The sequence below is a fragment of the Periplaneta americana genome, chromosome 16 (assembly GCF_040183065.1).
Source record: "Periplaneta americana isolate PAMFEO1 chromosome 16, P.americana_PAMFEO1_priV1, whole genome shotgun sequence".
NCBI classification, from domain to species: Eukaryota; Metazoa; Arthropoda; class Insecta; order Blattodea; family Blattidae; genus Periplaneta; species Periplaneta americana.
Genome location: NC_091132.1, coordinates 157,395,645 through 157,420,639, shown reverse-complemented (window position 1 = coordinate 157,420,639; position 24,995 = coordinate 157,395,645). Strand labels below are relative to the sequence as shown.

At 34.9% G+C, this 24,995-nt stretch overlaps 1 protein-coding gene across 2 annotated transcripts; it reads left to right on the top strand.

Annotated features, from left to right (window-relative positions):
• Positions 1 to 7,325: 7,325 nt before the first annotated feature.
• LOC138691542 (zinc finger protein 726-like) lies at positions 7,326 to 24,323 on the top strand. Of its 2 annotated transcripts, none has more exons than XM_069813585.1 (5): positions 7,326 to 7,513; positions 7,970 to 8,067; positions 14,015 to 14,152; positions 16,979 to 17,052; positions 20,684 to 24,323. In XM_069813585.1, the coding sequence occupies exons 2-5, from the start codon at positions 7,975 to 7,977 to the stop codon at positions 21,816 to 21,818; spliced, it is 1,440 nt and encodes a 479-aa protein (XP_069669686.1). In that variant the 5' UTR covers positions 7,326 to 7,513; positions 7,970 to 7,974; the 3' UTR covers positions 21,819 to 24,323. The 2 variants fall into 2 exon arrangements, with proteins under 2 accessions (XP_069669686.1, XP_069669685.1); XM_069813584.1 differs by lacking the exon at positions 7,326 to 7,513 and adding an exon at positions 7,530 to 7,721.
• The last annotated feature ends 672 nt before the right edge of the window (positions 24,324 to 24,995 follow it).

The following is a 24,995-nucleotide window of genomic DNA, read 5'->3' as shown; positions in this document are numbered from 1 at the left end:
GGGTTTAGGACAACAACAAACGAAAGCTATGAAACATAGCCTACAGAGAATGTTTCTGTATTTGTATGAAGTAATATCGGAAGCTAAATTAACCGATTTGTATAATTAATTATTATTTCTCCATTGGAAAGTGTAGTTTCTCTAGATGGACATAATGCTATAACGTTATTACAGTAACTTCTGAGTGAATTGAGGACAGGTAGGCCTAAGATTAAAATAGCTTCTTATGCACAGAAAACTTGATAGACTATTTTGTACATTCGTTTCTAGTATTTCCTAAAGTAATTCTATGACCAAATGAGTGGTCTCTGGATCAAAATGATCGCATTTTAATTTTTTAATACAATTTAAATTAAGTAACATAATAAACGATTTATCCTCCTATCAAACACGAATGTTCCCTGGATCAAATGTCCTATTTTAATTATGTAATTAATTTATATTTATTCCTAACGGGTGCAGCGGAGCGCACGGGTACGGCTAGTAATAATAATAAGTGTTGCAGTTATGTTTGTTGAATCTTGTAAAGTTTGTATTCAATTTGTGTTTCCAGTACTAAACTAATTTACAAAGCTAGAAAATAATATAATTTTGTTATGTGTGCTTAGGTACAGTCTGTTTAAAATTACTATAATTATTGCACCATGCCTCATTCTGAAATTCACATCATGGAGTAGATATCACGACCACCTGCATGAGCCGCCAGAGGAGACAGTGGCAATGAATTGCTTTTGCAGCGAAACTCCGAACAACTTGTAACTGCTGCGGCTGGCTCCGTCTGTCTTTCTCTCTTTCAAGGTTTTTTTTAGCACTTTGTGAGCACGAGTTGCCCGTCCATGTAAATAACTGTCAAAATGTCTGGATTTTTAATTGAAAATAAACCTGAAAAATGTTTATTTCAACGTCTAATGAACTTGGTTCACAGCATTTAATAAACAATAGGCTATTATACGAAGGCCATGACCTGCAATGTCTTTCCACTTCACATATTATCGCCGCGCCTTCATGGTTAACATTCGGCAGGTCTTTGAAATTTAATTGTATTATTGTTTTCCAATCACTAGCCTCAATTTCAATGTTGGAACCAATAAGCTGCTTCCATTATTAAATGACATCTACTTGTCTTATCCACGTAGACTAAAACCGAGGTTGCAATGTCTTGTGCTGAGGACGAACATTAGGGTATGTGATTAATAGTACATTATGCAACGAGCGTATAATGATAGTAATTAAGACGCGAGTATGTTTGTTTATTAAACGAGCGCAAGCGAGTTTCATAATTTTCATACGAGCGTCTTAATTACCATTATAGGCAAGTTTCATACGACTTTTTATGCTCGACCATATTTTTAACTTGAAATTATTCATAAGCATTCATGTTATGGTTATGTGAGTGAAGATTGGAACTGACCTTCTAAATTGTGAGATGTGCGCAGACGCGAAAGTATTGATTTTTTCCGAGGGACGAATGTCATTGACCTTGATATAATCTAGAGAATAACATGGACATTAATATTGATATAACCTGGAAATTGATTTGGAATTGAAAAACGAGATAACAAATTGAATATTATTTACAATTAACGCTAATTATTATAGTAACAGAACATAACCTTCTGCGACAGTATTGGATTTCCAACCTCCGTGACGTTTCGCTAATTCTCTTTCGATTTCATATCCTAGAATAATCGATACTTGCGGTTTTATAATGGTACAATGGTGATTTCTCATTGGCTGAACAACTGAGTTATAATGAATAGGTGTAGTTTAATGAGGTGCATTAAAGGGCTGCTACCAGGTGTATAATTACTACATTTCGGCATGGTCGAGCATAAAAATTATTATTACAGAGTTAAGAATGTCAACGTACTGGCATATGATATAACAATAATAATAATAATAATAATAATAATAATAATAATAATAAACAAAATAGATCTAGACACTCTATCAAATACAAAAATAAATAATACTACAATTACATACAGTATAGTAAGACAGAAAAAATTTAGGGGTAGACTTAGGGCCGAATTCATAGTCAACACTTATCGTAAGGAAACACTTAAGCAGTTGCTTATAATAATTTCCAATTCATAAATCCCACTGAAGTGAACACTTATTCAAATAAGGTAGCTTGTCAGTTTACTCAAGTGTTTCCTCATATGCATTGTAATCAGCTGATTCGGTATTCAATAGATGATGGTTATGATTTAATTTAATTTATTGAGTTCTGTAAATAAAATGAAAATGAGTTTCGGCAAGCAAAAGATATATCAGAGATATGGAAAACCCTTTAGAGATGTATAATAATCAACAATTTAAGAGGAGATACCGTTTCGACAAGAACACTGTTGTGAATATTCTGGTGTCTCTCATTGAAATTCACAATACAACCATGAGGCTTACCGAATTCGCCACTGCTGAAAGTACTGGTTGCTTTGAGATTTTGTGATACAGCAGCGTTTCAGGTAGATTTAAGTGGCATTTTTTTTTCGAAAAGTATTCACGTTCCAACAACGTGTTATTTGCATTTTTGTTTGTATTCTACCCAAGGAATAAGCTGTTAAAATTTGCGTAATTATATCATTTCCACTTTGTTTAGCATAAAAATAACTGAAAAATAAATGAAAATGATTTACTTACAGGAATATTTCCGGAGTTTGCATTAAACTCAACTGCAATTTTGTTCCATGTCAATTTCTCCTTTGGGAGAGAACAATTGATTTTTTTTTTACTTTCGACGATATCTCCATATGTCATAACTAGTTACCTTGGCTCACTTCTTTCTTTTCTGTAAAATTCTTTCTGGACATCTTGTATAATTTTTAGCTCTATAATATTTACTTCTGTATTTGTGTATGACAATAATGCCGATTTAACAATTTGAAGGCGCTGGAAAACAATTGAATGTAGGAAAGCGCACACGTCTAGCCATGTTGCCATATTTCTTTCGATGTCAAGGGAATGCTCAGGGCATATGAATGAGTAGCGTCTCTGCAATACGATCTGAAATAAGTGCTAAGGAAATGCTAATTACTTAAGTGTTTCCTCATTTTATAAGTGACGACTATGAATTCGACCCTTAGATTCAAATTTAAATTTTCAAACTCAAGTGATCTACATATGTAAGAAAACTCTTTCCGTAATTCATTCCCTCAGGCACTTAACCAACGTTTTACCTCTCAGCCTTAAAAAGAACCTGATCCAAACTTTAGTGATGCCCCACTTCGATTATTGCGATTCTCTATTCACGAATCTAAATACTGATCTTGCCCATAGACTACAGCGTGTTCACAATATCTGCGTTCGTTTTGTTTGTAACATTAGAAAATTCGATCATGTAACACCGTCACTAGAATTGTTGTCTTGGAGTCCACTTAAAGAAAGAAGATTCTTCAGCTCCCTCTTATTACTGTTTAAAATCATCCACACCTCCACACCCTCTTACCTAGCATCTCATTTTGTTTACCTTTCACTGCCTCGAACCCGGAACATGTACCTTCTCTCTATTCCTCTGCACAGAACATCCTTCTACTCATCTTTCAGCATATCTATTCCACGCCTCTGAAACTCTCTCCCTGACCATGTCAGAGACTGTCGGACAATATCAAAATTCAAATTTAATTAAAAAATCACATTCTATAGTCCCGTCGCTCTAATTTCCGGGAGCCAATCGCGTTGCAGGTCGGCTACATTTAAACGTGTGCGTATTGTGATTCGCTGATTCTTTTCTTAAGGCTCGATAAATACTTAATATAATCGCCCGCCATTTTACCTCTTTCGTTGGCGATCGCAGAAAGCACACGAAGACGTTATTTGCCGCTCAATTATTTGCTGAATTACACTGCGTTTGATTTATTATCATAGGAGCTACGGCATAATAATTTTAACGGTGTGGCAAATAGATTCCTCGTATGGTAGCTTGGCAACGTAAGAACAAAAATGGCGAACGATACTACCTATCTAGACTTTATAGAGCGTTTACTTTCTAAGACGTAAGCAAAGAGGCTGAGTCACGCCGGAAATAACAGCGTCGGGACTATAGTTCATGGAATTGCTTGTTGAACACCTGTCAGGTATCGCAACTTCGGCTTAACTGTTGACATACAGTAAATATTGTAACTATGCTGTTGTAAAATTGACAATTAATATGTAATTATTTATTATTATTATTATTATTATTATTATTATTATTATTATCAGTTATCACCAGGGAACGGATTTATATGGACTAAAAATATATGAAATATGTAAATATATATGTAGTTATTTTTACCAAAATATGGAATTAAATATGGATTTTTACCAAAATATGGAATTAAATATGGACTTAAAATTATAAAAAAATGACTATGTACGTTAAATATTGGTACATTTTAATCAAACTAAACAAAAAATATAATGGACGTACCTTATCTTCCAATGTAGTTTCAACAAAACACAATTTTTATTGTCTGTTACCATAACAATAGGTTACAAACATTTCTTTCAAGTGCTGAAAAGTGAATCTTCTTCTATTGTCTCTGAGGATAGATTTATACTGACTAAAAGAGCGTTCGACGTCACAAGAAGTAACTGGTACATAATTCAATTTCACAATGTCTGCTGGGGATAAGTCCAAGTTAATCTTCACTGTTGATTCACCACTCATCACAGCAACAACCTTTTGTAGTTCTTCATATCCAGGGTTTTTTGAAAGTACAGTGTCCACCTTAGCTCTTACTGCATCTGCAACTTTACCTCTACCACGATTCAGTTGTTCCACAGTACTATTTATAATTTCAAAACTTTCAGATAGTGAAAGGTGCCTATTTTGGAGACTTTTGAGCGTTTTTATGATGCATGAAAATGTATGCTGAATGTGAGCTAAGTCATTCTTCACACTTATGTCACAGGTAACTGTTTTCGCAGTATCAATTGAGACTGCATCTTCAGAGTCCAATGCAAGGAGAACATTGTTAATAGAGTCTATATGTTCGGCATAATATTCAACTGCTTCTAGCCATGTACCCCATCTAGTTAAAATTGGCTTTGGTGGCAATGGAATTTCAGGGTACATTTCTTTCAACACGTTAACTCTACTGGGAGCTTTGAGAAATACTTTTTTCACTGATGAAATCAACAAATCTACTTTAGGGAAATTGTCTCTGACCACTTCTGCCACACGATGAAATGCATGCGCCACACAAGTAAAATGAGTCAATTTAGGATATACAACAGATAATGCTTGTCCAGCTTTGACCATATAAGGGGCAGCATCGCTAATAAAGAATAACACATTATCGTACATAATACCCTTTGGCCACAGGATACCCATAGCTTCGTTGAACAGTTTAACTATAGTTTTGTTATTGCACTTTTCTAGAACATCACAATGTAAAAGAATTCGTTCAGAATATTGTTCACTTAACAAACCGATAACTACATTACCAACAAGTCTACCTTCTTTGTCGGGAGTCTCATCAATGGAAACCCAAATTGAACTATCTTTAATTTCATCTCTTATCTTCTGTATTGTCTCATCGTAGATGGATGGAGCATACGTCTTCCTAAGTGTTGACTCATCCGGGATTGTATGTTGAGTATATTTTTCAAGGAATTCCCTGAAGACCTTATTCTTTAGTTTGTAGAGAGGAATATCAGCAGAGATGAGAGAACGGCACAGGTCGATGTTAAACTCAGATCTTACATTCGATGTTGTTGGTTGTGTTAAAAACAATTGTCTCTGCTTGGAATTTAGTTGTTTGTTGGCCTGATGTTTACTAGTTGTAATGTGTTGTTGCACCAGGAACTTTTGTGTAGATGATACTGCACACTGACACAAATTACAAAATAATATTTTATTGTCAGTTGATAAACCATCTTCTTTAAATTCTGAAATGTAACTTGTTAGTTTTGATTTTAAATTGACTGAATGACGTACTTTTGGCATATTTACCGTCTTTATAGTATGATTTACAAAACTGAACCTATGTGTACTCTGACTGGCATTTAACTGTTGAGCTGCACAACTGAAGTCTGTTAAAAATTTTAAATTAAATTAATACAGTTTTGTAACTTACTTTCCCATTGTTGATAGGACTGCTAATTTTCAAATAACTCTGATGTTAAAGGGATTACTGAACATGTGTTTAAATCTCTATTGTTGAAATGTATTTTTAAAAGTTAATGGAATTTTGTTTTGTTTTATTGTTAAACCTAATATAATATGGACTGTTTTATATGAAATATGGAAAATATATGGAAATTAACGAAAATATGTACTAAACTCTAAAATATGGAAAAATATGGAAAATAAAAGTAGGATTTTTCAACCCTACACATTGTGAAACATAAAGATAATGCAAAATATAAATTATATTAGCTTTATAAGTAAATATGTATTTACATATAAATCCTTTCCCTGGTTATCACCATCATCATTGCTATCTCTGTTTTCTTTCTTTTTTCTTGTATTAGCTCGATGAGAGCTCTATAGTGTTCTTTTGACCCTGTTGACCCTGTATAGGGCTTTAATTTAATATGTATTATTTTCATCGGTGTTTGTTTTTCTTTTTTGTACTTATATGTGCTGTCTGGTAGGATGGAAGAGAAGGCCCTATGGCCTTAATCATGTCAGATTAAATAAATAAATAAATAATAATAATAATAATAATAATAATAATAATAATAATAATAATAATAGTAATAATAATAATAATGCAAATCAAGATTTCAGGTATAATTTCCTGTAAAGTTGATTTGAATAATTTCGAGGGAAGAATTGTTCCGGGGCTGGGCATCGAACCCGGGACATGTTTGTTTAACGTACCAACGCTCTACCAACTGAGCTACCCGGAAACTCTACCCGACACCGATCCAACTTTTCCCTCTATATCCACAGACCTCAAAGTGCTCTGACAACCGTCAATAATAATAATAATAATAATAATAATAATAATAATAATAATAATAATAATAATAATAATAATAATAATGCAAATCAAGATTTCAGGTATAACTTCCTGTCAAGTTGATTTGAATACATTGAAGGTGAGCATTCGAGAAACTTGCCTAGAACATGAAAGTTGATGCACTCTATTGCCATTATAAATCTATATTCTCGTAGTATTATGGCAATTAAGCGGTAAAATGATATCTTCTTCATCCATCGTGTCTAACTAATTATAAAATTCAACAGAATCACATTTAGTATTTTGCTCTGTGTAGTTGATCAGACCGCCACGTGATTTGATTACTTAAATATTCTTTGTCATAAATTTTGTAGTTGGGTAATCTGCGTTTATGTTGCCTGGCTTGTACTCATGAGAGACCGCCATTGGTGAGTTATGCACAAGTAACATCAGAATACATAGTATCGACTTCACATATCATTATTGTCATACTTATCGATATGTGCTGTCTTTTCCATTCTTGGTTTATCGTGAATCGAAAAGCATTTTTGTAGTCATATTTATTATTATTTCTTATTACATTGCATGCAAACTACCCTTTGTAGAAACCAAGTAAATTTGTAAGTACAAGCATTACTATCAATAAAATGGCATTAAACTAGCATTATAAATTAAACTTATTTTATTCTCCTTTCTGGACATAATGCATGCCTATATACTGTTTGCATGATAGTGTCACTGCCCTTTAGATCTCAGTGGTCACGCGAACTCGTCTCTGCATCTTACTTCATTTGGGACACTGAAGTACATTTCCTGGAAGTATATATTGTAAGTAAACATGGGCTTTAATCTTGAATATATTATCATTCTAGATTGATTACGGTCTTTGTATTACTTCAATGTAAGTTGTTTCTGATTGCAGCGCACATAATTTCCCCGTAAATATCAATATTCATATGGATCATAACGTAGTGCTCCATATTCGCCGTAAAAATCACAGTTTGTAACAACGAGTAAGGACGTTTTCCCAACAGCTTACGATCTGCAAATGGATGTCAGTTGCTTAATTCTTTCAGTTACCATGGATGTGATAAAGGCGGAACTCGAGGTCGACCCACTGTCTCTAGAAACAAGTGACGACACAGTTGAGGATGAGAAGAAACCTATATTAGAGGTATATTATAAGCCATTACTATCTGTTTTGTATATGCGACAGTGAAACGAGGATTGAGCGGATTGCGACGATTTTGCAATACAAAATGTTCGAATTACAAAGCGAATTTGATGGAATTTTTGTGGAGATGCATTTTAAAACCTAAGCATTCTATTGGTAATTGTTACAAGTAAACTAATTGTAGAGATATGTGGCAAATTACCTGTGAAATGACACGTCCAACGTAATGTCAGTGCAAACGTTCTGTTTTCTAGTCATTGAAACGATTTTAGTCACATGAAACACACGATACGATGTAATGTGAAGAACGCAGAACTGTTATTAATTCAATACGCACTAAAAACACTCAACTAGAGCATATAATACTACAATAAACACATAAATTTCACAACTGAACTTTCTTTCGAAGCCCGCCATTATGTTAGACAATGACGTACTGGAACTGCCAACGTAAAAAACAAAAAATCACTACTTCACGACAGCCACACTCACTCGCTTGCGTTTTCGATCAAATTCGTGCATGCACCGCTTTCCGGATCAAATAAGTTGAGGCTCTGATTCACAGTCAAATGACGGAAATTGTTAATATCCAGGCCTTCATATCCCTTCCAGCGGTCCGTCATTATTGTGGTTTGAGAAGCGACATGTTTCCCAATAAGACCAAGCAAAGTATCTTTTACCCTGTTATTATTCGGACAAATCTCCAATCGCACTTCCTTCGTCTCACGATCTATCATGCCCAAAACCCAAGAACCCTCCACAATACGACCACCAGCCTCAAATTTTCTACGTCCCATCTTGCATTCATCAATTTCTACTATATGACTTGGCCCTCCAATTCTAGGTTCGTTCTTCTAACGGCGATCCACACTGCCTGAAAGAAAATAAAACTTATAGCAAATAAAAGCCTACAAAAACCTAACCTAACCTAACTTAACGCATAATAAAAGTCTAAACTAACCTAACCTGTCACTAAAATACTAAACTAACCTAACCTAACCTTGCACAGTTTCGTATATGCAAAGCATAAAAAAGCCTAAACTAACCTAACCCAACTTCTCATTAAAATTCTAAACTAACCCAACCTAACCTGCCGCAGATTTGCCTACACAAGGCATAAAAAAGCTAAAACTATCTAAGGCATCATAAAAACCTAAACTAACCTAACCTAAACCCTAAATTAACCTAACCTAACCAAAACCCTAAACTAAGCTAACCTGTCACAGATAAATATGCTTCGCATCATAATAGTCTAAACTAACCTAACCTGTCACTAAAATCCTAAACTAACCTAACCTGTTACAAAAATCCTAAACTAACCTAATACGTAACGCATCATAAAAACCTAAGGTAACGTAACCTGTCGTTAAAATCCTACACTAACCTTATCTAACCTAATCTAATCTAACCTAACCAAATCCCTAAACTAACCTAACCTAACCAAAACTCTAAACTAACCTAACCTACCCTGTCACAGATAATTATGCAACGCATTATAAAAGTCTAAACTAACCTAATCTGTCACTAAAATCCTAAACTAACCTAACCTGTCACTAAAATCCTAAACTAACCTAACCTATCACTAAAATCCTAAACTAACCTAATCTGTCACTAAAATCCTAAACTAACCTAACTTGTCACTAAAATCCTAAACTAACCTAACCTGTCACAAATAATTACGTAACGCATCATAAAAACCTAAGCTAACCTAACCTGTCACTGAAATCCTACACTAATCTTATCTATCCTAAACTAACCTAACCTGTCAGTAAAATCCTGAATTAACCCAATCTGCCATAACACTTTATTTTCTTACCTCTACGCACTTCCCTCAAGTATGAAAACCAATCCGCGATCGTTGACTCCGCTACATCTGGTACATTCGTCTCATCGCACTCCCTTATTTTTTGGGAGTACGAAAACTCCCCACAAAGTGGACACTCCATATTTGCGGGAAGCAGACCTTTCTCCCGGCACCACTGTTGCGCTTCATTTTCACTATTAATAATGCTGAGGTTTCTAATATTAATACGATCACCTACTGCAGCCATTTCCACAACTACGAATTCCCGCTCGAACATTAGAAACTAACGCGAAACATTCGTTATGTTATATCGATAGCTATGAATATATACATTTTAAATACCTGCACAACCATCCCGCTGGAATATTGCAAACTAGCGCGGAACGTTCGTAATGCCTCGTAAGTTATATTTGTATGACATGTAAGATGGCTGAAAGTGCAGGAAGACAATACGCTCAATCCTCGTTCAACCTATGCGACATTTATATAAATCTGTTGCCGGAAGTAAAAAGGTCTTAAGTCATTTTTCGTAAAAATGAGATTTTTATATATTCTGACAGCGGAAACAATTCTCTACAATCTGGTAAAATGGCTAAAGTCAAATAAGACTCCTGACTGGATTTATAGAGCGTTACCAAATGTCCTAAGTACTTTTTGAATCCAGCACACACAGAATAAAGGGCTTAAGAATATTTATTTAATACGTTATTTCTTACAAACCATCACATGTTTACATTCCTTACTTCCCTATTAAAAAGGTCTAACTTGTATTTTAGCCATTTTATCACATAATGATGCCCTTTCCTTTTAAAACTTCGAGCACCAGGGTAAACAGTCCAGCTTTAGAACGATTTTGCATTCCTAATAATTTATATGTCTCATTTACTTTTACATGAAAAAGGTCTTATGTTTAATAGTCCGTTCTACTCAGTTTGGCTTCTAGTATTAAAAGGGCTTAAGTGCGGCTATTTTTGGAAATAATCAAGAAATTTGTTAAATGACCAACATTACCTATTTTAGAAGAAATATGAACAAATAATATCCAGGAAAAACCTCTTAAGTAAAAAAACTCTATAATTGACACCAATTTAAATTTTTCTACTGCTCTCCTGAAAAGTATAAAATTTTTACTTAAGACCTTTTTCCTTCCAGTCACAGCAATATAAATTTACCTTACGACATAAAGTGTTCAGCTTTCAATTTATATTCACTGGACTTAATGAAACAAAAAAAAAAAAAAAAATCTTGGACGTCCTGTCTTATTTGTCACCATAACACATTATGTACATAAATTATATATCACGGAAAACCATTTTAAAGTTGATCAGAGTTTTTAATTTAATATATAGTGTCGAGGAAGCTTTATTGAAACTTACTTTCATAAACCATTGTCACTTTTTAACATTTTACAACATGTCTATTGCAACACTTGTTATAAATTAAGCTATTTTGATATCTGTACCATGCATATGGTGCAGCAAATATGCCTTCAACTACAACTTGCGACCTCTTTAGTTATCTAACATGTGTGTAATTTTTTTCTTTGTGATTTGTCTAAAATTAAACATATTTTGTAAACTATGTACAGGATCGACACTTCGTACGCTGGCTTGCAATGTAACTTATGAGATTAAATTGTGATTACCAAGGTTGATCTATGATGTGGTTCATCATTTGTGATGCGTATATAAAATATAATTACATGTTTTACCACACATTTATTTGCAGTAGGATAGTATAGAAGGTCGAGCAGCTTAGCAGTATATTAATTATTAGCGATTATTATTAATTTTTAAGCCAACAGAAGTCTCTGTTATGTTTATTATTTTTTTCTGTGTTAATACTGAACGATGTTTAAAACGATATCATCAAAACATGTCGTTGTTGTTGTTTTTTTAAGATATTTCATACAAGTTTCTCTCATGCTCTGATTGTTTTATTTTATCCTAATGGGTTTTCTATGTGAAATCATGTTCGCCTTCTATTCGGGCCCTTATAAAATTAACAGTGGTGCTCCTGACTTTATGAAGCCAAACAGTGACTTTTCTAAAAGAAACCTTATTATTAACAAGCATTTTTATGGATATACAGAACAAACACTTTAATGCTCATAACTGCATACAGGCCTACTGTCTAAAGCAGGTTTTATCATATTTATAAGAAATCCACTGAAAATAATCTTAGGAAGCTTTTATAAAATATACTGTTTTTTTTTTTTTTTTTTTTTTTTTTTTTTAACTTTTCTGGAAGCTTAGCTTAAAATTTCAAAATGAGAAACTGAAATTTAAAAGAAAAAGCTCAACACACAGAATATCAATTTTTTCTGTTGTACCACTGAGTCATTAAACCACAGAGATGAAACTATTTTCGTATTTATTTTACGCCCTTTGTAATGTGTTGTTTTAGAACAGTGGTTGCCAAACACCACGAAATTGTGACGTAATAGAAATGCAACCCGCACACCACTATCGCAGTGAGAGGGGTGGAGTGGGTATCTCCTCAGGTAATGCAGTGAATAACAGTGCAGAGACGGACTGTGACAAAAAAAATCGAAAGCAATATAATATTCTTCTACTTATAAACTATACATACACTTTTTTCCATGTTGATTTTGTATTGTCCTATTAATTATTTTTATATTATTAATAGACTAAAGTAAATTTATTTTCTTATTTACCATAGTAAGAGCGTGTACTTTACATCAGCAGATATTTGAAATTAGAAAAACGTACCAGACTGGTCAAGTTGTAAATTACACTACATACTTAAAAAAAAAAAAAAACGTTGAAGTATTTTACTCTGATTAAGACATAGAAGGCGATATTTTTTATTGTTTATTTATTAATGAAATATTCAAATTACACTACATATGTCGAAAGAAAACGTCGATGTATTTTACCCCGTTTAAGACATATAAGCCGTTACATTTTATTGTTCATTTATTATTCAAGTTACAGGTAAGGGCGTGGTAGTCTTCATAACAAGAAAAATAATGACAACGTACATTGTTCTTTTATACTTCATTTAAAATTTTAAAACAAATTAAATATCTCAAATTTTTGCCATCTGCACAAAATAAATACTTTTCCTTCTATGCTCTTTAAAATTACGTTTTTACTTACTATCTGTTTTCGAAAAGACATCGAAACATATTATCCTATACACTTGTAACATTACATGCGTACGTCGACTGCTGATAAATGTCTTTACTTATATCTAAGTGAAGGCTGTAAACAGAGGGTGGAGGTATGATGCCATGGTTACGCTTGAGTGGAGACAGGGGCATGTGTCGCAACACAGCTTTTGGCGATCACTGTTTTAGAAGATGACTCCAATCACGCGCGTATATAATGAAAGGCAGGTAATTCATAATTTCGAGGGAAAAATTCTTCTGGGGCCAGGCATCGAACCCGGGACCTTTGGTTTAACCTATACCAACGCTCTACCAACTGAGCTACCCGGTAACTCTACCAAACACTGATCCAATTTTACCCTCTATATTCACAGACCTCTAAGTGGGCTGACATCCGTCAAGCAACCAACGTTGAGTGCACACTAACTCAGTGTGACTTAAATTGTAGTTTTCTGTTAACGAATAGTGACGTGGATTATGCAAATCAAGCTTTCAGGTATAACTCCCTGTAAAGTTGATTTGAATAATTTCGAGGGAAAAATTGTTCCGGGGCCAGGCATCGAACCCGGGACCTTTGGTTTAACGTACCAGCGCTCTACCAACTGGTACGTTCATGCTTTGGCTGATTCCCTGGTTGGGTTTTTCCGAGGTTTTCCCGAACCATAATGTGAATGTTACGTAATCTGTGTCGAATCCTCGGCCTCATGTCGCCAAATATCTCTCTATCACCAATCCCATCGACGCTAAATAATATAGTAGTTGTTACACCGTCATTAAATAATCAAGTAAAATCTCTTAATTTATTAAAACTGCACTTGAAAAACGTTTTTGCACAGATAATGTACATTTCCATATGAATCCTGACCCTATTCTTCATAGTGTAAAGCACGTGCTGTGGATTGTGATCAGGCTGAGGCATATCAACAAATAGAGAGCAGCTGATAACAATAAAATCGTCTTCAAACACCCTGTAATAAATTGTTCATTTAAGATATCTGTTTGTACTGCAGGAACGGAATCTTGTGGATCAGCATGTGACTGGTACAAAGGAGGAATATGAGGACCAGAGCCATGATCTCACAACCGAGATAAAATTTGAGGAAGGTCCAGTGCCTATTTCGTTCCCTGTGGTGAAACGTGAACCTGAGGTGAGTGGAGGACAAGGAATGCACTATGTGTTCTTCCATTGTTTGTCTTGCATTTTGATTGTAACGGACACTACCTCTTTACAACAGTACATGTAGTGCCTTTTCCTCTATGATAGAGACAAGGAACTAACCACTATTTTTATTACAAGTGATGTCATGTTGCAGAGACTAGTGTTTAATTTTGTCACAAATTATGTTTTAAATACGAAAAGGAAATTCCTTGTTATGCTTACTCTTAATTGTTGCCAAGCAGCGCATTCCCACAGCGGGTTTGAAAAAAATGTCCTTAAGGACGCGACTTCTTTTTGTCTTCTCTGTGTCTTTGTCTAAAATTCGTAATACTTCTTACCGTTTCCAGATAATTGAGTTTGCTTTAGATTTATGTATAAACATTATCTCCTGGCTTCATCTGCTTATCACCATTTGGTTTTAAATATTTACATATTTGCAATTTATCCTTTGTAAAACATTATCTTACCCGTAAAGAAAAGATATTTCATAATTTTACGATAAAATATGTAGCTGACTTTGAATGGATTCCAGAATAGGTTCTAAATTCTGCAATATGTTGTGATACATACCTACAGGTACATTCTGTCAGTGAATTGCATTTAGTATTTATACAGGTAGAAGACAAACGTAAAATTAGAAACACCAATTTACCAATTTTAAAAATACTGGAAACAAACATAATGAATTTGATTTTTTTTGTACTTCTTATGAGTATACACCAAATTATCAAGTTCAGTGAATGGGAGAACAAATTTTCTGAACCAGACCAATATATATGCCTGGTAATGTAAAAATTTCAAGCCATACAATGACATAGTTTAGCCAAACGATGAAAGAGTAATGGAACGGAGAAAAACTCTCTCCAGCGCTAGGATTTGAACCCAGGATGCTTTATCCACTAAGCCACACCGGATTCCACCCCAGCGTTGGACAGAATCGTCTCAGATTAAGTTCCAACTCTTGGATTCCCTCTAGTGGCCGGCTTCTGCACTACGTCATAGATGTCTATGAACGTAGGACCGAAGTCCACACATGTGCTGAGGTGCACTCATAAGAGTGACTAGTTGGCCGGGATCCGACAGAATGCGCCGTCTTAAATCACGAAGTGATTTACGCATATCATATATATTATTTTAATGTACTGAAGTACATATGATATTTCCATGCAGATATTCTGCGTCATCATATGATGAAAGAGTAATGGAATGGAGAAAAATTAATCAAATCTCTCCGTTCCATTACTCTTTCATCGTATGATGACGCAGAATATCTGCATGGAAATATCATATGTACTTCAGTACATTAAAATAATATATAGTTTAGTCAAGGTTACAAGAAGGGGAATTGTACGAATTTTTGTCCAAAAATATTTTGTTATAATTACGATGTCTGACCATAGAATTGTTGCACTGATGTCTGTATACTGGTGGGGACGAGTTACCTGTTGGAAGTTTTTTCTGGGGTTATTTCTTACACCATTCAGAGCAAATGCTGGGTAACTTTTGGCGCTGGACACTGAAATCATTGTCCTGACATTATCACCTTCACTCCACTAAGATATTAGATAGTCATTGTAGTTGGTGAAGTGTCGTAACATAAACAGTTTATCAAATCCACCAAATTCGTCACTTAAAATCCGTCCATAAATAATTTCTGCTATTATACAGTAGTTAAATAGTTATTCTTTTGCAATCATTTTCCTCCAGTTTGCCATGGGACACTTGAAAGATCCGCTGGTTTGCGGAAGAATACCGAATGCAGCTCAACTCATCCTTCAGTTAACACAGTGTAGATGTGCGAACAGCAGAGAAGAGAATGACTGACTCGCGTCTAGGGTAGCCAGACCAGTAAAATTAGGATATTGTGCAAAGATGAAAAACATCTTATTTTACTTAGCTTTATGAAACAAAATATTTCTTGCATTATATGCTATTAGAAACACATGTACTGATATTGTATGTTTTCAAATTTCCTAAGTATCAAAGTTAATTTTCACACTAATATTGCATTTTAATATTTTTCTGTTATTAAATTTTGCGTTTCTATTATAAACATTAAATAAAAATACAAACATTGTGTTGTTTCTCTTTGTGAATATCTATTTTCTCAACGTGTTTGAACCATGTACCTTTTTACCATACATGATACTATCATTTCCCGGTATGTTGACTCGTAATTCATATAAAATTGAAAATATTATACTTAATATATTAATGCATATACATATACCTCATTTATTTGTATTTTATAGTACACTCATTTGTTCACACTTGTGCAATAACAGTTAGCGATCTGGCTGCGATCCCAGGTTGTCCGGGTTCGATTCCCGTTCGGGGCAAGTTACGTGGTTGAGGTCTTTCCGTGGTTTTCCCTCAACCCAATATGAGGAAATGCTGTGTAACTTTCAGTGCTGAACCTCGTACTCATTTCACTGGCATTATCACCTTCATCGCATTCAGACCCTAAATAACCTGATATTTAGATAAAACATCGTAAAATAAACAACTTAAAAAAACGGTAGGCTACTCATTTTCTCGTAAAACCGTCTTAACAACAGATTATAAGAGTGTGCCACGGCATTTTAAATTACTGGTACACCTTTAGTGTGCCACATGTTGAAAAAGGTTAAAAAAAACTGTTCTACAAGAAAAAGATATGTCCCATGAAATATATGCCCCAAGAAATGTTTTTTATTACCTTAGATTCTACTACGCATATTAAGATTTAAATGCAGTTGTGTGACAACTAAAATTGATGCTCTTTTGTTCACGTAAATTGAGCTCACTTTTTGTTTTATTTCATCTGTATTTGTAGGGTGAGCAGATTGAATTCAATGAGGAGCCAAGGATGGAAGTGACGGCAGAGGACAACGAGTTTTACGCCGAAAGGTGAGTGTAGTATACTAGTCTTCACGTAGAGAGTTCATTGTGTTTGAAGTGACTGTTTTCTTGACTATTCAGAAGCAGCTTCAGAGGAACTTCACATTCACACACCACTTCTCTTGATATCTGGTTTTCATAAGTACTGTTCAAACATTTCTTCATGTTCTTCACTAAAAGTGCCTAGATTTTCAAGAAAATAATCTAGATGGACATACAGCTACTTATATTGCATCCTAGGGTCTTGAAATCTTTAACTTAATTTCTACAGTTTGTTTATAATTGAAGTTTTTTTAATTCCGTAGTAAATAATAAACTACCATTTTGAGTCCATTCCAAGAGTTTTTCTGCGATCTGCTCATCACATTTAGGAAGTCTAATTTCCCTCATTTATTTGTTTATTCATGTATTTGTTTGTTCATCCGTTAGTTCAAGCTTTCTAATCTTGTTAGAGACATCAATCTTTCACATCCCTTAAATTACAAGTGCAGTAATACATACAATGGTTCTAAACAATGATCCACCATGTTCTGATTTCTTTCTGTTTGGCCACTGTTTCCCCTTCCACTACATAGACCTAGCCCTGCTGTCTCACTCACACAAGACACTTGTTGGTGATGTTATTAATCCAGAGTTCTTAGCAATAAAGCTATCATCTCTCTTATACTTCAACACCGTCATTTCCAGTAACTATGGTCCAAGCGCCCAACTATGGTCCAAAAGGCATTTTGTGTTACTTAGTCCCCCAAGAGTTCGGTGTTTGCCATTTGAGGCGCCACTGTGATGGAATTATATTCCTCATAGTGTGCTTCCATCTACCATTACACGAGGCAATGATATGGATGCTTACCAAAGTCAATGTGCATCGTTGTATTGAATGTGTGAAGACGCGAAATCATTCAGTTTGTATTTGTCTGTTTTATTAAGCTCTTCTCTGTAGAATTGGTAAGTTATAGATATATGATTCTTTTGTACCATTAAACCTGGCTATATAGTGTTTACTTTCATGTAAGGACTCTGCGTGAAAAATGTTTAACCTCATGGATAGAAATCAGACCTCAACTACATACCACAATTGTTCGTGGACCACAGTTGTATTTCATTTTGAAATACTTGTTTCAATAAAATTTGATCAATGTGTTTATTTACTTCTGCAAATACGGTATCTCAGTATATTCTAAAACACCATTTAACATTATAGTCCAGTAAATAGTGAAACAGGCTGTTCCAGCATCAATGGTAGTAGCATGAATGATGTTCCTGTAAAACGAAAACTTCAGGTTACAAGGAAAACAACCTTCCCTGCAAGTGGCTATGAGTGCGATGAAATTGAATTGAATACAATTCGTGATGTTTCTAGTGTTCTCTCCATATTTACAGACCGTGAGGCAGATGTGTTAAATTAATACTAAAGGCACATAGTTATGTGGTAGTTACTTATGAGAAGGAATTGTGGCCAAGGAAAGTTCTGAAAGTGAAGAATAATGGAGCTGTTGTTTCATGTAAGGTAGAAGCGGCAATTGCTCAGGTGGCGAGAAGTGGAAGACTTTTAACGTTCGCAAAGCAACAAATACCAAGGTAGAGATAATACAAATACAAATTCTCTCTTGACTGTTACACTCTTACTACGTCATAATACTTTTGACCAATGAAACGATACGAAACTATGTCTTTCAACCAATCATGTCTGCTTATCGCTACAACCTTATCACTTCCCTAGCATATCTTTCTTTTTTATCAGTTGCGTAGCATTCGTTTCTTTGTGTGCCGACATTTCAAACTGCAGATTCTTTAGCTACTGCACTATAAATTATGTTTTGCTATCGTTACCCGCATAGATAGTCAACTAAAAATGGCGCCTCTGTTCAAACGTTTTAGTGAAAGTAACATTAGTGAAATAGAATTTTACTAAGTCAATTAATACCTGTTTAATTTTATTAGAGGTCTTTATTTCATCTAATCTTTATACACTTTCTTCTGATTTTATCAACTCTCTACCATTTGTTCTTTGTTTTCCAACATTTCAACCTGTACATTCTTTACAGTCCTAGTAAAAATTGTTTTGCGATAGCCATTTTTTACCGCATAGATAGTCAACTAGAAATGGCGGCTCTGTTCAAAAGTTTTCCTGAATCTAACATTAGTGAAATAGATTTTTCCTAAGTCAGTTAATATCTTATTGTTATTAGAGTACTTTATTTTCCCTAATCTTTATATACTTTCTCCTAATCGTGTAAACTCAATTAAATCCCTCTCGAATTTTAATATTCTCTATTCAAATCAAAACCTCTCGAGTGATTACTGTTGGCAATACTACGAACTGTACTCAGAATTGCTCCAATGCCAAATTTTGAAGTGACTAACTTAACAAAGTATAAACAATTTATATATCACAATAATAATGGATAGACAAAGTTGTAGCTCATTTGCAATACTCAATTTCAAAATAATTGCAGAAAATATCACGTTTGTGCCGTAAAAATATATTGTGACTTTTAATTCAACAATAATATTACTTTTATTCACAACAATAATGGCTTTCTATTTCTGAATTTAAACACTCTCGTCAACAATGGGTATTCCACTCCACACAGCAGCACAGTATTCGTTATTGCACTCCACAGACGACAATGACAATTCACTAGAATTATTGAGAACAACAATGTACTCCTAATCTCAATTAATTTTCACAAAGCAGTATTTACAAAACAAAATTGTCAGTTCAAAGATCTTTTGCCTTGGCTAGTTGTCTAGCTCATTCAATCGAGTTCACAATATATCGAACCCTAGTCTTCCAGAGACAGTCAACTGGACTTCGATCTCAAAACTTCCGGATGCGTTGCTTGCGCCTGGGCGCTGCCACAGTTACTCAAGTTCGCTGCGTGTCAAACCCGAGACTCCCGGACGCGTTGCTTCTGCCTGGGCGCTGCCACAGTCACTCAAGTTGACTCACGTCGAACCCCGGTCTCAAAGGCTGGCTTCCTTGCTCGGTCACGTATGCTTCACAAAAACTGACTTTGTTCTGAAGTGCTCGCGCTTTACATGTGTTAGGTCACACATTCTCGTACCTTCGATTTTCTGGATGTTTCGTTGCAACAATCTGTCTCGAGAGGTTTCTCCACTCTCCGCCGCAGTTGGACTACTTCCTTTTTCGGAAACCAGACTTTCCCCTTACGTCCGTCCCTTCCAATCCGGCCAGCTTCAGTCTTCTTTCCCTTCACCGCGCCGCGCCCCAGCTCCCGCTGACTTGAGTCTTCCCTCTCTGCCGCCTTCCTTCCGCGCGCCCACCCTTCTGCCTGACGCATGCTCGACTCCATAGGCAGCGAGAACTTTCCAGCATGGTTGCCTCAATAGAAACGAAAATCAGATGATTTTGGGAAGAGATGTTTGTTAAAAATAAATGCTACCTAAGATTTGACAAACGTTGTGTAATCTTTATGAAATTTGTTGTAGAGGTGAGAACCAAATTGTTGAGAATTTTGATACTTTCAACATTACTCATGAATTATGTACAAGAATGAATTTCTAATGGCACTGTACCTTCTGGGGAAATGGTTTGTTTTGATTTAAATATTCAGTAATTGAATGTGTATTACAGTAGTTTTGAGTTTTTAATAGACTGATAGTATATTTTATTTAGGATTGCAGCTACCAATGAGGGAACTGTGTCATCAGAATTCGACAGTCTTGCACTTGAATCGAACTTGACTTTGTGTGAGATTCCCAAGAATTCAGGTTGCCCAGGAAAACCTCTGCGGTCTCACGACGATGAAAAGCAATTTGAATTTGAATTGCCTAAAATACGTTCCTCGAATTCGGCAAAACTGAAGAAAAAACCTTTCAAATGCCAATTTTGTAGTAAGTGTTTCACGGATTCGGTCAACCTAAGTATACATGATTGCGTGCACACAGGCGAGAAACCTTTCAAGTGTGATATTTGTTGTAAGATTTTCTCGTATTCTGGTAACGTAGGAAGACATAAACACCTGCTCATTGGTGAGAAACCTTTCAAATGTGATAGTTGTGATAAGTGTTTCTTTAATTCCAGTTGCCTGACAAAGCATAAACTCTTGCACACTGACATTTTTTACAACTGTGATGTGTGCGGTAAGTGTTTCTCGGTATCGGGGGCCCTGAAGAAGCATAAGCGCCGACACACAGGCGAGAAGTCTTTCATATGTGATCTTTGTGGAAAATGTTTCTCGTGTTCGAGTAACCTAACAAAACATGAACGCATGCACACAGGCGACAAACCGTTCAAATGTGATGTTTGTGGTAAGTGTTTCTCGTCTTCGAGTAACCTAAGAACTCATGAATATTTGCACACAAGGGAGAAACCGTTCAAATGTGATGTTTGCGGTAAGTGTTTCTCGTTATCTGGGGCCCTGAAAAAGCATAATCGCCGACACACAGGCGAGAGGCCTTTCATGTGTGATGTTTGTGGAAAAAGTTTCTCGTGTTCGAGTAACCTAAGAAGACATGAACGCATGCACACATGCGACAAACCGTTCAAATGTGATGTTTGTGGAAAGTGTTTCGCGAGTACGGGTGACCAAAGAAGACATAAACGCGTGCACACAGGCGAGAAACCGTTCAAGTGCGATGTTTGTGGTAAGTGTTTCTCGGATTCGAGTGACCAAAGAAGACATAAACGCCTGCACACAGGCGAGAAACCGTTCAAGTGCGATGTTTGTGGTAAGTGTTTCTCGGATTCGAGTGACCTAAGAAAACATAAACGCCGGCACACAGGCGAGGAACCTTTCAAATGCTCCTAAAATTTAATGATCTTCGCCAAAGAGACTGGGATTGTTTTAATGCCGTGTTCGTGTTGAGTGACTCTATGAGCCGAATAGTCTGAATAGCCACGATCTCTTGCACATAGCCGAGACACTTTCTAAATCCGTTTCGCTGGTAGGCATAACTCAAGTACTCGTGTACTGCAGGATATGAGCAACAAACATTTCTAATGCGGTTTTTGTGGTATGTGTTCTCGAGGTCTTGTAGGTTAACAACTTATAAACGCGAGGTGACTTTCAATTCCGATAGCTCTGATACGAGTTTCTTTTTAAAGATTATTTAAAGAATGTTTTCAAAAATATTGACGAAAATATGTGGTAATGCGATGATTGTGGGGTGTGTTCCTCTCACTCTTGTAACTTGAAACTTCTTGGACACTAGAACACAGTAGGAAACTTTTTGGCGTGGTCCACAATAAACCTGGTACGGAAACAAAAACGAGAATGTTTATACAGTTAAAATACATACCTTGAATTTGAGCATTCACAACTAAGGATTAAGTTGATTCATACTTTGAAATTGATTCTATCTCATCTCTTCCCATCCTAAACCTATTTTCTCGTATTTCTTGTCGCATATGGGGCCGTCACATATCTTCTTTATCGTGTATAACTAATTCAGGAGTTCAGTCGAATAACTTTCATTATAATTCTACGTGTGTCATACCAGACAACCACTTGATTTGAATTCTTAAGTATTATGTGTCATAAATTTTGTAGCTGATTAACCAACTTTTGTTTATGTTAACTGGCTTTATTTGTGAAAGAACGCCATTGGTGAATTATGCACAAGTAACATCGGAATAGTCTATATCGACTTTACATATCGTTATTGACATAATTATTGATATGAATTGTCGGTAATTTCCTAGAAGACGGGCAAAATCCAACATGGCGGACGAAAACTACCAAAAACGTTATGCCAACTATACAGTTCAAATGTCACCAAACATCACAAAAAAAAGATGGAAAATCAAATATATATCTAAATTTTTAAAGAGGAAAAAGCCCTCTAAAAAATTAAAATATAATTAATTTTTCACCTTTGATTTTTTTGGCGTTTGGTGGCATTCGAACTTCATAGTTGGCAGTATTTTTCTGGCAGTTTTCTTCCGCACTTTACACCCAAAAATCACTAAAACACAAAACAAATCATAATTTATCACCTTAACAAATAAAATTCATTTCTCATTGACGTCAATTCTCATTGAAGTCTTCAACGACAACCACTTCACTTCAAGTATATGACACAGACTTTAAGGCAATTTAAACAAACTATGCAGGCAATAAAGCACTTAACCAACACTTTGTCGTACAGTCAACTTCGCATAAATAAATCATGTGTTTACACTAAATGAAATTCTCTTCGAACACTTATTACACCTTAACTTATACAGAAAATTCAGTAAATAATTCCTTTAAACAACATAACAAACAGTTTTCTCCTCAACATTCAACACAATTCTTATTCACCAGCGAAAGAACTAAACCAAAATCGACACAAAATTTAATACTTTGTTCTAAGTTCACATATCTTTCACAATTTCATAAAATGACAAACTTTCAATAGTTTTAGCCATCAGACATAATATAACCACCACTCACGTCAAACAACCAATCACAACTGACAACGTCATTATCCATGCAAAATTAATGAAAATTCTAGAACAAGTGACGACTATAACCAATCAAATCGAAAGAAAATCATAAAATGACAAAACTTTCAGTAGCTTTAGCCATCAGACACGACATAACACCACTCACGTCAAACAACCAAGAACAACTGACACCGTCATTATCCATTCAAAATTAATGAAAATTCTAGAACAAATGACAACTTTAACCAATCAAATTAAAAGAAAATCACGGCGACAACTAGTATAAAAACCTAGAACTAACATATAAAAGTCACTAACATTTAACTTTGAAGTAAAAAAGTTGGTAATGCTTACTACATTCAACCAAGTGCCCGTCTTCTATGAAATTACCGAATTGTCTTTTATGTGCTTGGTTTATGGTAAACGAAAAAGCACTTTTGTAGTCATACACTGTAGTTGTAAAAATGTTATTAAGGTAACCATAATTTTACATATTTTTCATGTTATTCCTTATATGTACTCATTCATGACCATGAAGATTGTGATGAAATATCAAACAGGGTGAAATGAGGCTTTGTGCCGTCAGACTACGAAATGTCACAGGTTATGTGAACTATACTGTACTATGTGTAATGAATGGAAGAAAATGAATAAATATCAATATGGAAACAGATTATTTCCTGCAACTCTTACATATAGAAATTAATCGTACACTATTCAATGAAGAATAAATGTTTCGTAAAATAGTGAAAATTATAAATCACTTCTATCTTTATATGACAATCATTACTCTGTCAAATGGCTTATGTTTGACATAATAATGTATCATTATTTTGTAAAAAGGCCTATTTTCATCCTTTAGATAAATAATCCATCATATCTAACAAGACCCTCTCTTTCCAGCTGCAGTTGCACTTAAGGTTGGGGTTTTCGTTTTCTACAAAATTCGGTCATGGCTTGAGAAAGAAAGATCTGAAAGAAGGATTTTCTGGCCATCGTCACCAATAAATCTCTTAGCTATGAGGTAAACCCATAAGAACAATAGCAACCTATTCCATACATTTTGATTACACACCACCTTAATTAACGATTTCTGAAATCTATCAAATGTACAATTTCCTGTTTTAAAGGAAACCTTATTCACTCGGGATTCTTAATTTTAATATGAACGGAATGAATAATTTGTTTGTATTCTTTAACTGACATACGAATTTATTTTCCGAGGAGACTCCATAGAAACTTCTCCTGTCTTCCTCTTTTTTCATTGCATTACAAGCATTATCACTCATGATGTAACATTATCATGATACAAAAAACTGTAATGTTTACAAAATCATGAGGCATTCAATGAAAGCATTGGTTGGTAATGGCATAATCCATTATATCTGGAACCAGTGATGTTTGTAGCTACGTCTTTGAATTAGATTTGAGATTACTTTTAGTTGCGGTTTTATTTCGCCATTCTGTATTAAACTAACTAGTTTTATAGCACTCGTTAAGGCAAAAAGAAAAATCAATTTTTTTTGTCACTTTGTGCGTTACTTAAGCTATTGAAGTG

Coding starts and splice junctions, on each gene's coding strand:
- LOC138691542 (XM_069813585.1), top strand. CDS start 7,975: ATGGATGTGATAAAGGCGGAACTCGAGGTCGACCCACTGTCTCTAGAA. Junction 8,068..14,014: donor AGAAGAAACCTATATTAGAG/GTATATTATAAG, acceptor TTTGTACTGCAG/GAACGGAATCTTGTGGATCA. Junction 14,153..16,978: donor TGGTGAAACGTGAACCTGAG/GTGAGTGGAGGA, acceptor CTGTATTTGTAG/GGTGAGCAGATTGAATTCAA.